This window comes from Dromaius novaehollandiae, chromosome 6, assembly GCF_036370855.1.
Source record: "Dromaius novaehollandiae isolate bDroNov1 chromosome 6, bDroNov1.hap1, whole genome shotgun sequence".
In the NCBI taxonomy this organism is placed as follows: Eukaryota; Metazoa; Chordata; class Aves; order Casuariiformes; family Dromaiidae; genus Dromaius; species Dromaius novaehollandiae.
This window is the reverse complement of record NC_088103.1, coordinates 45432970-45451603: the sequence shown is the minus strand read 5'-3', so window position 1 is coordinate 45451603 and position 18634 is coordinate 45432970. Positions and strand designations below refer to the sequence as shown.

The following is an 18634-nucleotide window of genomic DNA, read 5'->3' as shown; positions in this document are numbered from 1 at the left end:
GCATATGGGCTTTGTGCAGGTAGATCAAAGAAACAGTGAGCTGTATGTAAGCTGGGAGAAGGATGTGGTTATGATCAGAGGCTTCATGATTACATGGATGCAGTCACAGTCCCTATCCCAGCACCCGCAGACTGCCCCACACATGGAGTCTGCTTCCATATTTCCTATTTCCCTTAGCCTGGGGGAGGAAAAAGCTGATGGACAGAAAGGAACAAAATGTATCTTCATTGCAGAAGTGCTTCTGGATAGGAAGTGATAATAAATCTAACTGAATCTTCATTTGTTTGAAAATATTCAATAAAAGCCAACTGCTGATTCAATTGCTAGAAAGGCCTTTCATATGACAAAATCAGGTAGGTATTCGGCTGAGTCTCCGAGCAGGCATTAGTGCTCTCGGATACCTGAAACACACCGTGTTTCAGCAGCAAAAGCATTACAGCTTCCCTGTGAAAACAAAGATAAGAGTGGTGAAACACTGGCAGTGGCTGAAGGGATGGCAGTTCTACCTTGTGCTGAAAGGACTGAGGGATAAGGACAACGGTTTCTGTGATGTCCTGTATAAGTGCCTATCTACCTTTTAGTTTCTCTCTTGCACGCGCTGTGCAGCTTGCTGATTCCCAGCAGAGCTGGGACTGTCCTCATAAGAAAAAGGACTTAGGAGAGACTGCAAAATGCCCATATGACAGAACTGGGCAAACTGGGACTCACGCAGCCTGGCTTCTCGCTCCCTAACTCAGAGGAAGGCTGTGTGACAGGTGGAAAGGTGACATGCTGCTATGAAGAAACAACTGCAAAAAGAAGCATGCTACTCTGAGCTAGTCTCCAAGCGGGGAAGTTTGTTGGCTATTCACTTCCCTCATTATCATACATGGTTCAGAAGGAAGTCCCTTAAGAAAAGAAAGGCCTCCCTGGCTGTGTTTCTGTGTCAAGTTATTCCACCAGCCTACAAGCTCCAGCCACATTCATTATACCACTGTGATAAATGAGATCTCGCTTACTCAGGCCATAACACTAACATTTACTCCAGAGCTTCATAACTAGGCAGAGTTGAGTTAAGAGTTTTCCCCTGTAGGAGAATAACAGTTGGGAGTTATTCCCCTCACAGGGCTCTCTGAAGTGACTTCTCTATCCCAAATGCCCACATCTTTGTGGGCTGTCCCCTATACACATCCCAAACTCTGCTGCAGCGTTGTCCCACCGTCATGTACGAGCAAGTGTGGCCTCAGGCTGCGCTCCTTCAACACACGACAGGCTGCTGGCGCTGGGGCGGTGACTTCGTCCACTGAGATGTCAAAGCCTAAGCCCTGAAGCTTCTTCACAAACTTCTCCCGGGTTGCTTGTGTTTCATTTGTGCAGAACTGCAGCTTCAGACTAGACGCTTTGATCCTGTTGTGTAAAAGCAGCAGAGGGGTTAACTTGACACAGATGAGGAGCTGGGCACATCAGCTTTGCTGTCCTCACAGAGCTATCCCCTATGCAAGACAAAGATATGTTAGAATATACAAATATATTTGTATTAACTTAAATGTTTAAGTTATTCTAATATTTACATTTAACACTGTACAACAAGAACACAAAGTATTTTCCAAGAAAACCAGAAGCCCACAGTTAACTTAGATAATAACAATGAAAATGCAAAGATGAGGTGCCAGACCGGGAGCAGGATTCCTTATTATGACCAAGACAACTCTAAATATATTGATATATTGTGGGCACTCCAACAGCAATATTCATGTGCAGAGTCCCAGGCATAGCAGTGACTGCTCTTCTGGAGCACGGAGCTAAGCAGAACACGGCAGCGTAGGCTACGCACATGATCCGGAGGATATACACGCCTGTCAGGTGCACATTCCCTCCACATACCAAAAAACCCCAAATCCAGTTCTTTCTTTTTAATCTTGCTCACAGATGTACAAAAACATGAACTGAAGGCACTGCACAGCCATGAGTACAAAAGCTAGCATGATACCACTAGCTGTTAGCATTTGAGCTTGGATTTTCTCCTTTCCACTTACTGATCACCTGCTACAGCGATCAGCACTTATGCACGGGAAACACAAGTAAAGTTTAGCACTTCTGTGGACACCAGGGAAGAGGCCAGCTAGCTGTAACCTGTTGCAAGAATGATGCTTTTATCAACACAGAGGTGGCTTCAGTCACAGTTATCATTTAGTCACTCATAAAACACCTCTGCTGTTATTTGTTGGGTAACCCTGAAAAATAGGGCACTTTCATTAATTTAATAAATGTTTACAGATAAGTATTTCTTGACTACTCAAGAGAAGAAAAGAAAACATAGCCTCAAGTGTCCAGATCCAAGGAAACAATTCCTTCGGATCAGTACTGTGCAGCCTCATGCAAGTCCCTCTGCTTCCGACTGACTTAGTTTCCCAATCTATAAACGAGAATACTAAAAAGTGCATACTGCACAGGGCTTCAAAATCTACAGATAAAAATGGTAACCATCTCAGCCAGTTACCATTACTACATAAAAACAAAGCACTAGCTGTAACTGTTCCTCACTGCAGTTGTGCTAGAATCATTTCACAATCCCAAACTAGAACTGTTTTCTTGCAGCAACTAATGATTTGGGATTCACTAAGTTGTTGTGATCTACTGGAGATGACACAGACAGGTCTGTTCTCCAAGGATGGGTTTTCAACCCTTTGGAGAACCAAGGAATCTCAAAGTGGCCATGAAAAACACAGACGCACTGAAAAAACATCACAACGTTTTTAAAACTTTGCCAAAGGGACTGTCACTCAGCTCCTCAAGTATATTAAAATGCCTAACTCCTGTCAATTTCAGTGTGAATTTTTACATAATTATCTTGACGACCTGGATCTGAGTTAAGATGGGTTTATATGACTAGCTAAACTTGGACCTAAGCTGATAAATTCTTATTAAAATATTATAAAATTTGTGTTAGGATGAAAAAGGGCTTTTCTATTAGGAAACCCTCTGCACTGATTCTCAAGACAATAAAATACACAGGTTCTTCTTCCAGTGACGACACTCCCAATAGGTTGGTGTAAACATCAAAGCCAGCTACAGACAACGTATCTGATAAAGGACTTTCCATCAAAGAATTCTTAGAAATCTGATCCTGGCCCAGCAAGTCCCTTCTATGCATTAAAACTGCATGCCAATGTCTTCTTCAATAACACAGGTGATTCATTTCTTTCTTATTATTTGTCTTTCCTAATCATAGGTATGTGAATTATCAATTACACTTAGTGGTTAATTGCCCTTCATAAAGATAGCTCTTCTATTTTAAATTAGGCAGTTAATATATTGTAACTAATAGCATCCACTTGTACATTATAAATATATCTTCATTGATTGGAGCAGTGAATGTGAGATTCACTCACAAGTTAATGAAGCAATTGAGTGAAGAAGTGCAGGGTGTACCCAGGGAATAATTATTGTTAATGAAATATGATGTGACCTTCTCAGAACAATGAACAATTGGTGTGACAGTTAGATGACAGTACTCCACATCTGTTATTCGAAACACGGTTTCAGCTGTAGTTAAAAAGCAAAGCAATGTAATTTGGATACATAACAAACTTTAATAGTGTGTGCTGTGCTTAGAGCAAATCTTATTCTAAAATGCAAAGCGTATCTGCACATTGTTAGCAGAAATCCCACGATTCATGACCATCTAGAAGCAGACATTTGTTGAATAGGAATCTATTCTTTCTCTTCTTAAAGGTCAATAAAATGAATTCAGGAACAACGCTAACCAGTGGAGTTGCATACACAAATAAGTGTGCCCTCTCAGGTCAGCTTGGTGGAAGCAAAGAGTAGGTTTTTCTACACTTCAAATTTAACTTCCTTTTCAGAAGTTTAGTTGAAAAAAGTTACACTTCTGAAGTGCACGACCAGAGTAGAAGCTGTACTGTCTCATGCCTTAGTGACCATCAGCAACCACCATCTCAACAAAACAAACAGTAAATTCTTAATATGGGATGAGAACCACAAAGATTTAAGCCAAGTTTGTCAGGAAAGGGGAGTTCTTTGCCTCAAACTCTTCGGTGAAAATAACTCTCAAAAATATTCTGGAAAACTAAACATGGAAAAAAAACCCCAACAAAAACTCCAGACCTTCCCAAAGATGACAAGATTTATTTCTACAAAAATACCTTTTCTTTGAGAACCCACCTTTGCTTTCAAAGTTGGAGTTTCTGAGAAAAGCTCTGCTCACTCTCGGCCCTCGGCAGTCCTGCTCACCGGTAGGTGCACGACCACGCATACGCGGGGAGAAGCCGTCCCCCGTGCCCGAGCCGGGGAAGGGGCACAGAGCCGCAGGCCAGCACTCCTCGGCAAACCATTAGCCGGGAGCTTAAGCAACCAGGGAGAGCTTTACATGGGGGAAATCCTGCCTCCGCTAGTGTCGACAGCAAAACGCTCCTTCAGTTTTTATGACCAGGTTTTGTCCAGGGTGGAACTATGAGCTTGAAGGTCTCTGTTTAACGGACCCAAAATGCTTTGTAAAGCAAGTCCGTACCATGCTTGAGGCGACTGCCGCTAAGCTGGTGAGTTTAACAGGACTGACCTGGCAACCAAGGGTTAAAAGTTTAGGGAGCTGATACAGAGCAAGTTACTGCAATTTCTAGTGCTGGCAAGTGTGGAGAACGTTAGGAGAAGAAGATAAAGTACAAAATTTGTAATGTGATGCCTTACAAGATAAAACACAAAGAATAGATACCTGCACGCACAGAAGAATGCAATGCCCTGCCCCAGCAACAACAGATGCAATACGGAACACACGTTTTAGCAAAATCTGCAGTGTATTACCGATGTATCAGCATCTGTATCATAGCAGCACAGGCACACCCAGGAAAGCCAGGCAGTCGGGGCTCCAGCCGACTTCCATATATCATGGCTGTGATAAAGATCCCAGCCGCACTCCAGAAGCACCAGAAATCAATCTTGATTTGCGCACGAGCCAAGTATACAAACAAGCAGCACTTCATACTGCAGGGATTTTGCATTTTCCAGGTACCTGTGGATGCTCGGAGGCCGCCTTTCACTCCCCGTTCCCAGGTGCCAGCGGGTTCGCTCTTGGACGTATCCGCTGCGTTTCCAACACGACTTCTCCTGCCTGCGAGCTGTGCGCAGGAACTGGGGAGCTCGCTTACCTTGCACGCTCAGAGCTAAGCTTTGAGGCGAGAACAGCTTTTAACCTTTAGGAGTGTGACAAACTGCAAGCTCAGCTCAAGCTCTCGGCTGCAAAAGCAGCTTTGAAACTTCTCAGGGCCCCTCTCGGAGGGGACCCGCAGAGTCTGCGCAGTGGCAGGCAGCAGGTGAAGGAAAGCTTCTGCGGCTGCGTGCTGCCCGTGCACCCCTGCAAGCGCTGTGTTTGCGAAGGTGACTAACTGCACGGGCAGCCCGTAAGGGGACGTGGGCAGCGAAACAAAGGAGCAAGTCGCAAAAGAAACTTCCAACTCAAAAACTGTACCATACCAAAGCAACCCCTAAATCTGGAGCCAGGAGCACACATCCAGCTTCATGGCCGCTCCGAGAACGCATATATAGGGCATATGAAAATGAGGACTTTTTAATTTCGGCTGCAAACTTGTCCCTTATGCTACGACAGTTCTTTGAACTGACCTTTACCTCATTTTGACAGACCAGGACAAGACGCTGAGTGACAATGTCCCACAATGCAATTACTGTGCGTCAGATGAGCCGGTCCCTTACAAATCACCTCGAACTTTACACATCTGCTGGCTGTCAGCATCTGCCAGGCTCACTCACCCGAAAATAATGAAAAAACTCTCATTATTGTTCCATAACAGGTAAAGTGTTAGGACAATTATTAGACATCCTGACTGACCTTGTGCAGACTTCACCAACTGCCCTTGCCAACCTTTATGGGTAGCCTTTGGGCACGTGAAACAAAAACTGCTCTTTCAGACGATGTAAAGGTTGTGACACCAGGAGGAAGCAAAAACGGCCCTGGGATCTAGACTCAAAGCCATCACTCCTTAAATTCCCACTGTCCTGCAAATGGCAGGCAGCTGAGGACACAGCACATGGTTGAACTTCAGACTTCCATCTTTGACCACTCTGCCACAGCCAAGGCCCTTTCTAACGCAGGAGCTGAAAGCCGCCCCTTCCCACGGCTGGCAGCCTCCTGTGCAGACGGACAGGGTGGCCGAAAACTACAGCCCCGAAACGGTAACCGTCTGAACTTGGCAACAGCCCCAACACCAACTTCAAAAGGATTTGGAAGAGGTTGGAAGAGATCTGGAAGGATTTCCAGAACTGCCTTTTTATCTTGCTTTCGTTTTTTCAGAGTTTTTTTTAATTTAAAAGAAAAGAGTCTGCTCAGCACTTATGCTATCAGGTGCTATTTGACTCTCTTGCATCCGCGCACAGTTACCAGGGTGTTTCGGTGTGCACCTGTCAGCACTCTAATGCTGTCTCAGAAACAAGCGGAAATAACAGTATCAGATAATTATCTACTTGTGACCAAACGATCAAGTAAAAACACAGACCTTGTGCAGTAATACTTTCCTCCCTGCCTGGGGAGGGCTAACATTCGGTTAATGTCCTCTGCCAGGGCCAGGGGTGGTGGAGGTAGAATACTTCTGCCCAGGAAAACTCTTCTTTTAGCTGTAAAGTATGGAAAACTCCTGAACATCATTTATCAGCAAGCTTTTTTTTCTTCATGCCACTCATGTCTCACGCCTTGCCTCATATAAAGCACAGTAATGTTTATATGCAATACAAGGCATAAAAAGACGACAAAAAAAAAAAAGACATTAACTTCTGACTTCTCAACTTTAGGAAGACAGCAGAACGTGTTGTTTCTAACCAGAAGAATGGCAGCTCTTAGGAATTGCACACGGGTGACAAATGCACACGATGCGACAAGTTCCACCAGTGCTTCGCAGCTCAGGAAATACAAGGTATATTGAGTGCCATCTGCTGGCCCCTGAACCGTACCGGCACAGCGCGCTCCTGCAACAACACCAGGGGATGAACCCATCACAGCTCCAGAGTTCAACAGACGCTCACTGTGCTAGGTGACTGGCTGGAAAAGTTTCAGGTGTACCTAAAAAAGAAGTTTGCAAAACATACACCTCAAATGTCTGAACCAGGCAGAGCAAAGCCAAGAGGAAACCAATCATAAGGGTCAAAAGTAGAAATGACTTGCTTAGTTTCAAGGTCAAAACAGAAGAAAAGAGAGTTCAAAAACAGTAGACATTTACACAACTTCTTTGGCCTGCCCAGGTAAAAGAGAGACAACTTCTAAAAAACACAGCTAAAATGACTAAGAGTTTTGCAGCAAGAGGTCAGTGCTAGATTCATTGATCTGCATAAACAGTGGGTAAATCTGGTGTGGACTACAAAACGGTCAGTGAACAGGACAAAGAAAAATAACAAAATCTTCAGTTCCTTCACGCAGGGCTGACTAGGAGGCAACGTGATGTTTCCCCGCTACGTGGTGGGCCCACAAAGTCTTCCCGGGGCTGGCCCGCCCAGAGCCTGCTTGGGGTTACTCCAAATCTAAAGCGTGTCTTTGATGCAGAGGTGCCGTATGCTAAATAACAGCTTAGCAAAGCAAACTGACAAATAGGCCATGAAAATACAAAGTAGTCAGACTTGTATGCAATTGTTAAATAATTAGCAGTGAACTGATAGCAATGTAAGAAGAAATACCAGGACAACAGCTAGCTAAGGACTCTACCTACTTACGAAGATGATAGAATAGAGATAAGCAAGCAGCTGCAGAAAGACTCCGGAAGCAAGTGCCTGCAAGTTATACACAAGTGGAAAGAGGAACAGCTTGGAGAAGATAGATTTGAAAAATGGGGGGGGGGGGGGAAGAAAGTGAGCAAAAGAAGTGAGAGAAGGTACCAAGGAAAAACAGGTCCAGCAGTTATGAGAAATCCGGTATCTCTCCTAGTAACCTGTGCATAGTGGCATCAAACCTGGAAGAGGAAGCTAGGCTGAGGCAGGCTGCGGAAGACAAAGCAGAGTGCTGAAAAAATTTGGGAACACAAGCATTATCTTGATCAAAAAGTTCTTCAGTGCTAAAAGGAAACAAGTCATAATGTGCCTCTTTGTTACTGGCACAGCAGCCGTTACTCAAGCACTACTTACTGCTTTCCAGGAGTCCTCTCAAAGCTGGATCATACTCTAGAAGTCCATGCTGCTGACTCCAGACACCTGAACCCAGGCATTTGGGGAAGATTTTCAAAAGTTCACATACCAACTAAGTGTTGAAGCTACATTAATTTTCAAAGGGATGGAATGACAAGCGGGTCTTCGAAAATCTCACCAAGTTCATTTTTAAGGAGCTAAAAAAGAATGATTTTCAGAAGTGCTGGATATTGGCCATTCTTGTTAACAGCATTTGTTTAGACTCTAATCACCGGGTCGTATGTACGAGGACTCCTTTAGAAAGGACGTATATGGCGACACACACATATATGACTGATGGAGAGAAGGCAGATTTAAAATTCATTCTCCCTTTCTCCTGAACACAAGAATAAGAGGACAGTTGTAAGAAATTCAACATCAGTAACAAACTACTATTTTTTTTGCATGATGTAAGATTAAGCTGTGAAACTCACTGGCCTCAGAACATCTCTGTCTCCAAATCTTATTTGCTTCAGGAGACTGGGTACTTATCTAGCAATCAGGAATTTCTGCAGTTATACTATACAAGAGGAAAATATGGTGATTAAATCTCCTGTCTTAGATGTTAGGGCAACCTCTAAAAGCACTCAGGAGGAAATCTATGAAGAGCCATATTATTCCACATTGCTCACTGCATGGTTCACACACTGCCTTTTGAAGTACCAAATCATTGCTGCCGAGAGAGAGAGGTGTCCCCCCTCCCAAGCCCCATAATTCACCTAGCAAATCATATACTGCTGTACGCAGAAGGCAAAAAACCTCTTCTAGCCACTGCGATAAACAGGTTACAACCTGGAGCAACAGACTAGGTAATACTTACAAATTAATGCAAAGCCTGGGACTGATCTTGCAGATGTTTTCCAAGTGAATCTACCTCTCCCATGACAGCATGGGCACCTGAAAAGCAGGTGCGAAAGTCTTGCCTGCTCAGAGCTGGCCCTTCCACAGTCTGCAGCCGCGGCACTGCCTGTGCCGTGGGGCCGTCCCTTCTGCTCTCTGCGCCCTTTGTGGCACTGCTGCGTTTGCGGCAATAACGCGTTATACTGGGACTTGGAGTTCATGCTATTATAATGACTATTTCAGTAGAAACACAAACTAGGCAAAAATCATTCTTTCAAAAGTATGAGGGAAGCCAGGCATTAAGGAAGCCTTTGTCTCCCTCACTTGGTTAATTTGGCCAAGTTTTACATCACAAACTTCTTGCAAAATACTGGCAGGATAGGTGCTTCTGTGGAATTGCTCGATTGTGAAGAGCTCAGAGCACCCTAGATGAAACCCTATGCACATTCCTGCGACAGGGTTACCCCAGCTTCCTTTCCAGCTGCTCATTCTCTAGCCCGGGAACTAGATCTTTCATTTGCTGTGACTTTTTCCATCCTCACAGTATGTCCAAACTGCTTAAGTCTTGCTGCCACATCTTTTCTGCCTCTGACACTACTTTTGTTCTCTGCTCTCCTCATGCTTCTGTTCACCCATGTCCTCTCGTTGCTCTGGGGCAGAGCTGAGCTCATTAAAACTCCCACTCTCCGGTGGCCCAGGTTTCTGCTCCATACAGCAAGGCTGGCCTTACACATTCTTGTGTCCTGCACTTTTTGGCCCAGCTCCCCTTGCATTCCTGTGTCTGAGACTCATCCCTACATCTGCTATCTCACGTGCAGAATTTCTTTTCCAGACCCATATGGCTCACCTCTCCCCGCATACGGAAGTGGATAATTTGGAGTGAACCCAAAGGAAGGTCTGCAAAAGGGATTTAAAACACAATACCTTTGAACAGGAGTGAGGCAGATTAGCAGGTACATATGAAGAAGGCACAAGAAGAGGCCAATGTTATTTAAGGGTCGGCAACAGTGAAATAAGACAGGGTACTTTTACAAAATTAAGGACTCTGAAAACACCACTTTAAGACATTGAGAGCAAAATTGATAAGTTACTGAACTGTTGTTCAAAGTAAACTTTATAAACATATCAACATGTTTATTTAGGTATTTAAATCATTTTGACTTTTTCCAGGGGTAAAGAAAAATCTGACTTTGGGGATTTAGAAGTATCAACTGTTAGCATGAATAGGTCTGGAATACATTTGCATTAATCATAACAGTTTTATCAACAACACAATCATATTCCAACAACTTTCATTCTTTGCTAAAAGCAGTCAATTATTTGTCTCTGCAGCAACTAATTATTGTATTAAAAAGTCAGTCAAAAACAAGATAATATGCCAGTGACAAAGTTATTACTTTGTAAACAAACAGCATCTGCTTATAAATAATTAGTTCCATCTCCAAGAAAAAAGACAACAAATTGCTGAAAGATTTAATTTAGCCTATTTTATGGAAAAAGAATTCACTCTTTAAATGCTTTGCTTTCCCTTCTGCTTTAAAAAGTACCATAGTATTTCATGACAATAGCTCAAAAAGAAAAGTTGCATTTCAAGAAACTTGGTGCAATTTTAAAATTAAAGTGATTGACTCCTAAGGATACAAATAAATACACATCCAGACTGCCTGAAGGCAAACAAAACACAGCCGACCCTCTTCAGGTAGCTGCAGAACCTCTTCCCTGACTTTTGCACCTTTCCAGACCCTCTGAAGAACCAGCACGGCTAAGCACGAGTGTGACTCCAGTCCTTCCAGTGCATCGCTTACACAGGCAGCACAGAACTTCAACCGCCGCGGCATTTAGGCCTAAGGAAACGGCAATATTGGTGAGGCTATGCAAAGAACGAGGCTTCACTCTAAGGTCCCAGAGGGAGTTCACCAAACATGACAGACAGGAAAAAAAGTGTGCTATCTTAGCAGTAAACTGAGACAAGTCTCAAGTTTAAAGTATAGAATGAGGAAAAATGCTACTTATCAATTGCAGGGATTAATTGGTATTTATACAATGAAGAACAAGCGCTATTAGTAGCTATCACTGTAATATCTGTTATTACTCTTTATTGGTAAATATTTGTATGCCACGTAATCATGCCAGTGCACAGCAAGTAGCTCAAGACTCCAGATATGTTTAAACTCTCAGTGAGCAGTGTAAGCTTTTATTCATGCAATTTATGCAGACAGCACTTGCTGATGGTACATACAACTTCAGGGACACAGATCTTTTAAAAATAGGAACGAACACTGATGAGTAGGAAAGAATATATGGGTTAGGAAGGTCCCCTGCTCCAGGAGACCTGGGGCTACAGCTAACGTTAGACTATAGTGGAGCTATGGCAACTTTCAGCTGGCAGGGGATCAATTCCTGGAGGCTACTTCTGGCTCTGCCAGTGAAAACCTACATGACTGTGGACGAACGGCTTCATCTTTCTGTGCCACTGCTGCTTCACCCAGAAAAGATAGATGATGACACCTACGTTTCTTTGAGATCTACGAATGAAAAGTGTAAAGCAAGAGTCAAGCGTAATGGCAAATGAATGAAAATTTACACAAGAATTTGTATAGTTGATTTGAAAGTCTCCTTCTGGGAGGAACAACTCCTCTGCTTCTGCATGTCTTGAAGATGTAACAGATCTCGAAACTCTGAATATCTGCACAGATTGTGCTAATGCATGTGCTAACCAAATTTGGCCATCTTCTGCGCAACAAGGATTTCCTGCTCCTCGTTCCACACACTTTCAGATAGCTCTTTGTAAATTCAACTGCTCTGCATGAACCAACTCTCTGCCCCCCCGCATGCCAAATTGCTTTACGATTGCAATTCTGCTTGTTCTCCCCACAATCTTTGCCTTGTTAGACTCTCCAGGTATTTTACTTTAACATGACTGTCCAGCTGCTCCACAGCCTCCCTATGCCCAAGATTTCCGTTGCTCTTTTGAGGGACCCTGCTGAAGTTTGTGCTAACAGATGCACTATACTGGCCAAACAACAGGATGTTGTAAATGTCCAACTACTGTGTGCTTTTCATATGGATATGCTAATAGGCATGCTATCAGCATACAGCTGTAAAGGCAAAGCAGAGATCTCAGGCTGCGCATCTTTTATGGATGTTTAACTACCTTCTGTCTTGCAAGGGATCAACTCCTTACGATTCGAAACAAAAAGCGAATAGCTCACCTCATGCCAATGCTGTGTAAATCAATTAAGACAATAACAGCACAGTATAGAGGCACTGTTAAGGCTGACTCCAATAGACCCCTTTAAGTCACCGACAGGCTTTCTGACCCATTAAAAACATCACCAGAGCATCTGTCAGTTAACTATATACACTTGGAAGGAAAAAGCTTTATTCAACTCAGCTATTTGTTGGTTTTTAAAAAACAACAAATGTATGCCACACTACACTAGACAATCACAAAACGCCGTGGATTAGCAGTTCTAAAGGGTCAAATCCTATCAAGCTTTCTTTGGATTTTCTAGTCACTGTAATATTGCCACCTAAAACTAACCGTGTCCTCAGTGGTTTTAACGGCATTTTTGACACCCAGGATTCTGGATTAGAACAGAGGTGTCACTGCTCCTAGCCACATGGGTGCCTGTCTGTCATGGCTAAGCCAAGTAATAAGAAGCATCTAGATTCACCTTCGCATCCTTTGAGAGCGGATATCTATTCTGTAGAACAAATACTTCCATGGTTCATTCTTTCGGCCTCTGATTCATCAGTTCCTTTCAGTGCATACTGAATCCTAAAATATTGCATGGGTAAAGTTTACCAAAGATGCAGGTACGTTAGAAATAAAACATTCCAACTTGTAACAGTTTTTCATCAGAAGTAATACCAACTTGGATATTAACTATTAACACTTTCTTCCGAGGGACCTCTATGGCACAGACACGTATGTTACTGAATGTTGTCCTGGTCAGGACATTTCACTGTCCATCAGCCTCTTCAGTGATTTACTCTTCTGCTCCATCTGACTGTCCAGTTGGCTACAGACAAACAAAAAGCAAAAAGAACCAACCGCCTGCAGCTGTCATATAAGTATAAAGCAGCAAAATTCTGCTCACAGGAATTACACTGCTACTCTCTCAAATAGTAACTGAAAAAGCTGAGAGCAGAATTTGGCCAAAACCAACAACAATAATACAGCAAATATAGTTTTAGAGGAGTGGAAATGGTGTCAGTCATATCAAACCAACCGCAAAGGAAAATGTTTACTTGTGGTTTTTATTGGTGTGGTACTATATGCTGTTACATGAGAATTTAATTGCTGTAATGGTATAGGAGACGATGTAGCACGACAATCCGAACAGAACAGGTCAGCCGTCACATCAGAGTTCATATCTGTAGGATAAGTTATCAAAATGACATTTAAGAACCATATTAGAGATATAAAGCATATATGCACTATGATACTTGAGCCCCATCTCATCGCAGAAGATTATCGTATCAATTTGAATTAGTTACAAAGTTCCCAGCTATCTGCATTCATGACTTTTTAATTGATACAGAAATCAATTCATTAAAAAAAGAGCAGCTTTTAGCTTTAATCCATCTGCATGAAACCACCGACCTGTACAACGATGCAGATACAAATATTAATGACCAACTGGCAATAGGATAATGAGTCAATAAAGATTTTAAATGGTGTGAGCTAGAACAATTACCAACCTAATAGGCAGATAAATAAGACTGCTTGACTTTACCTGAACAAAACGATTATTCTTAAGCAATTACTTTGAATGACCTGAACAAAATATGGGTTTCTCCCCTCCTGGCACTTATTGGTACATACTTCTGCTGCCCCCAGTTTCCACGGCTACGACTATCACTTTCTGCACCGCTTCTTGACACAAAACTTCTCGGAGCTGCGCTTAACTATAGAGATCTGGTGAGATCTCTATTGCACTGAAGCTTTTACAGCAAAAGCTGCCGGGTGCTCCGTGATCTGCGTGCTAACTACTGCAGCGAGGATGAACTCGGTGGGAAGGGAGAGCCTCGTGGCGGGGAGGAGGGAGGGAAGGAGAAGGGCTGGGGCGCAGCACAGTGCTCCCACGCCGATGCCTGGCTGGCTGCACCCGGACGCAGCGGGGCCGCCGGCTGCTCCGGGGAGCTCCCGCAGCCCTTCCAGGGCCGGGCGGCCGCGCCGGGGAGCTCCCGCAGCCCTTCCAGGGCCGGGCGGCCGCGCCAGCCGCCTGCTTTTGCCATTCGTCAAACCCAGCCCAAGCGAGGCCAGCTTTCCCAGGGAGCCTGTTGCTAGTTAGCATCTCAAAACCCTCTTTGAAGGCTCCCTATAGCCTCCTCCAGGTCAGATAAGCAGACAGGTCAAATTAACTGCAGAGATGTAGAAATCTCTAGCGAGGAACAAGGGCTTAGATGTTTCCAGTATTTCAAGAGGAAAGCCTTTAATATCTTACATTTAGCCCAAGGCTAGAGTAATACTGTTGTTTCAACAGCATATTTCTGACATTACCATAAGTTAAATTGCAGTTTATTTTGCCTCCATATGAGAGGTTTCAGCAAATGCAGTGACAAAGTTATTTAATAACATTCTAGCCTGGCTAGAATAAAGTCTAAAATCCCAGAAGAAACAAAAACAAAACGTCAAAAGCATCAGGGAAGCTGTGATACAGATACTATTAAATATGTCCTGGGTTTTAAAGAAGTGATCTACTTTCAGACAGTAATTACATGATTGTTATTATTTATGTTTATTTTGGCTGTGCCCGAAGGCCTCAGCTAGGATCAGGGCTCCACCGTGCTAAGCAACGTACAAACACGGCATAAGAGATGGTCCCCTAAAGCATTTGCAGTCTAAAGAAATGAAGGAACGAAACCCGCACTTCACCAACGGGGAAATGAGCCACAGCAAAACAGACCCATCTCGCCATAGCAGCAAGTTTCCAGCAGAATCTACAAACGAGCTGAGCAGCTTGTTTTTGTGTCGTCCCACGACCATTCTTCTCTGTACCATGAAAGAGGCTGCAGTACCCTTATCGGTGACGGGTACACGCTTCCCTCCCCACCCAAGCACACGGACAACAGCCCGGTCTCGACATCAGTGCACATCCACAGGAACAGGGTCTCCACCCCAAGGCGATGGCCTCCATGGCCACGCAGGGACATCCCAGCAGCAACATCCATCCCCTGTCCCCCGTCCCACCACACAGCCCTTCCCTGGCTCTGCCCTCCTCCGAGTCCCATCCCAGCACCCACTGGGAAGGGGGGAAAACCCACGTCCCACTGCCTGGCCTGGTGCTCCCAAGCACCAGGGCTTTGACCGACCCGTGGCCGGACATCATCTCCCGCACACGGATGGCGCCCAGGTGCCACCTCCCCTCCTGGCCGGGGGCACCGCGCTGCGCCAGCACGAGCTCCTCGGGCCCCCTTTCTCCCCGGGGATGAGAGCCACCGGTGCGCCCACGAGGCCTGGCGAAGCAATCAGAAAGTGCCAGTCAACAAGGAGTGACAGACTGCTATTTCTGCGCTGGTGATAAGATGTGTTATCCTGGAAGATGGACAGCAGGAGCAGCCTCTCCTTCACGGACAGGCCTGATGGCACACACGTCAAACCCAGCCTGCGGGGGAAAGCATATCATCGGGAGGATTTGAGCGAGACAAGACCACGCAGCATAAGTCAGGAAGGTTTAATCCTGCCAGAGGTCGCACCTGGTTGTGTCTCTTTTTAGTCAGCAAACAGGCGGCTCTAGACACACGGAGAGAACACAAAAGTATTTATTTTGCTATAATCCTTTTCTCTTAGGGTCTCTCTTGAATCCTGAGCCTGTAGCAAACCTACAGAAAGGTACTGAAAACAGAAACGGCACTGAAATATTGCATAAAGAGAACAGCTAGGAATGGAAACAGAAATCATACGGGAGTACATGGAAAATCCACATGCCACAGTATTTTAATACTGTATCTTTCTTTAATTGAGCAACTTTTGCCTCTGCCAATTCACTCGGAGCACCGATTTCCCATCAGGGTCTTCCTGCCGCCTGTGGCTCCTTCCCGGCCTGATTGCACCAATCGTCCAAAACAGGGCTACGAAAGATCCCAGAAAGGGGCTTCCAGAGCTGCCGCTGTGGAACCCCTGGGGCACCATGGGCCCTTAATAAAGCTCAGGATTACTTTAAATACTACTTTCTAATAGCACTGGAGAAAATCTGTGTAGAAGAGAATAAAGGATTCATCAGATTAAACTTTATTTGCCTGCTACACATTTTAAGATTTGAAATATTTAAGAAGAAATCTTCAGGAATAAATATCTTAATTAAAAAACAGCAAAGCAGCAAAGTTTTCTTATGTTCTCAGTGCATCTGGGTCATTTCTAGTTGTTTTTTCCATCTCAGCTCTACAAACATTTTAGGCACATACTTAACTAAAATCATACCTCATATGATTAATTTGACTGATTTCAATATTTCCTCACACATATTTTCCTGCTTGATAAGGCTCTCAACACAAGTGGGTCAGTATTTGCTGGTCCTGGAGGACAGGAGCCTCAGAGGAGCCAGCCAAGCACACTGTCAACACTTAAATATTGAAACACTTGGATTGTGTTAAGACATTTCAAGTCAGTTACACACAGCAGCACTTTGCCACATTAAACAGATACGGATTTTCTGCAAAGGGTTACTGAAATATATTGTACACCCCAAGTTTTCTTTTAGTAACCCACTGATCTCCAGGGAGGCAGATGCACTAGTTAATACTCACCTTTAAACAAAAAGAGTCAGGCCAAAGATAAATAGAAAGTTATTTATTTAAAACAGAAGCCCCACCACAAGAACCTCTCCCAAGGGACTAACGGAAAAGTCTTCCAAAGCGTAGCAGCCAGGTGCCCAGGAGATCTGTGCACGCAGAGCTTACTCTTCCTCCGCTTATCGCGAGGGGCGGCCTGCTCTCCCTCACGCAGGACCTGCCAGAGATGCAGGTTAACCCGGAGGTGTGCCCTCTCCCCGCCAGGGTTTCCGGGGATGAACCAAGTCTGGAGAGCGAGCGCCTTCAGCCTGGTGTTTCTCAGCAGTAGGATGAAGCATTTGTCACCAGCGTGAGAACGAGCTTTCAGCAGCCCGAGACAGGAGGACACAACTTTTCCAGGGAACCAGCGCCACGTGCACCACTGCCATGGAGCCGACGGCGAGCAGGGGTGAGACACAGACCCCGCTGCGACTCCTCGCGCCCTGAGGCACCCCCCTCCCGGTCCCCTGGTCAAGCAGCTTCTCCGTACGGCAGATATGAGACGCGCTGGCAGGTTAACGCAGACATCAGCTATCACCCGCACTGCGCCCGCCTTCACGTACATGAGCAAGGGCTGCCAGCCTCTTGTCTCGTGTCAGACCTAAGTTCAGTTTACCCAGGAAATACCTAAGCTTAAATGATGGATGCACATTCCCATACACTAAAACTCAGACACAAGATTAACAAGAAACAGGAAATAAATGAGATCACAACCTGTTTAACAGAATTTACTGAGTTTGGGTTAACTACATCAGGTTACTCAGCTAACAGGCTCACAGGTAGACAGCATATAGTTTGTTATATGAGTTATGCAAGCAATTTTCCATTTAACACCTTGCTTTTAATCACTCATAACTCTGGCAATCATTAAGCATTGAGCATTACGCATTGAAATTTTCCATTCTTGATTTTTGCTATGTTGTAAATTTTCAGCAAGAAGTACAAGCTAATTTAACAGTTAATTTATTCAATTTACAACAATACACTGCCAATGCAGGCAATTTTTTAAAACCAGTTAGCAGCAGAACATGCTAGACCTCATATCTGTGTCATCCTCTCGTTACATGGGCAGCGATTAAAGCAAATCCAAAAATAACTGGCATCTATCTGCACGTCTCCGGACATCTTCTCCCATGATCCTAAAGACAGCAGATGCGCAAACCCAGCGGACTCCCTCACAGCTAAAGAAAAATTCAAGGTAGACCAAAATGCTCATGTTTGGTTTCCAATCGCACGCAACTTCTGAAACTACAGAGCGGAGGGCTGCAAAGTCTGTTTTTTCCATTTGTCCTGGTCCCGGTTTATTCGGGGGTGTAACTCGCAGAAGGGCAGAGGCTGCCCGGCACCCTGGAGACCACCTGGTCCCAGGCGCCTTCCGAACGCCCCCAGGGAGGGAGGCGCCGCGGCCGCTCCGCAGCTCGGCCGCCCCGGCAGGAAGGAGGCTTCCCCCTGCTCAGACTCCGCCGAGCCCAGAGCCGAACCGCACCCCGCGACCGCCAGGCGCCGGGGAGGCCGCCAGGCGCGAGGACGCGGGCGGGCGCTCACACGTGCTGCTGCCGCGACGGGCGGCGCCGGGCGCAGACGCAGGGGCCGAGCCCGGCCCAGCCCAGCCCCGCCGCTCCCGGGCGCCGCCCGCCGGCGAGGGCGGCCCGGGGCCCCGCGCAAGGGCGGCGGCGGCGCCACACTCACCTGCGCACGGCCTGGGCCGAGCCGGCGATGGGCACGCCGCCGTCGCCGCCGCTGTCGTAGAGCACCCCGCTGACGTCCAGCAGCACCGCCCGCACCGCCCGCGCCCAGGCCGCCATGGCAGCCGCGCCACCGCAACCCCCCGCCGCGGGGGCCGCTGGGAAATGGAGTC

General features: G+C 45.4%; 1 protein-coding gene and 1 long non-coding RNA gene across 2 annotated transcripts in view; both read right to left on the bottom strand.

Moving 5' to 3' along the window:
* The window catches only part of LHPP (phospholysine phosphohistidine inorganic pyrophosphate phosphatase), a 105813-nt gene extending 87179 nt beyond the window's left edge, over positions 1-18634 (bottom strand). The window contains exons 1-2 of the mRNA XM_064514358.1: positions 18466-18634; positions 1199-1386 (exon numbers count right to left, since the gene is read on the bottom strand). Coding sequence (XP_064370428.1) covers positions 1199-1386; positions 18466-18581 — 304 coding nt within the window. The 5' untranslated portion in view covers positions 18582-18634. The remainder of the gene's footprint in view (positions 1-1198; positions 1387-18465) is intronic.
* Positions 8797-14043, bottom strand: LOC135328760 (uncharacterized). The gene is made up of 3 exons (XR_010389796.1): positions 12876-14043; positions 12675-12778; positions 8797-11522 (listed from the first exon to the last, which is right to left on the bottom strand). It is a non-coding gene; the product is annotated as an uncharacterized LOC135328760 (long non-coding RNA).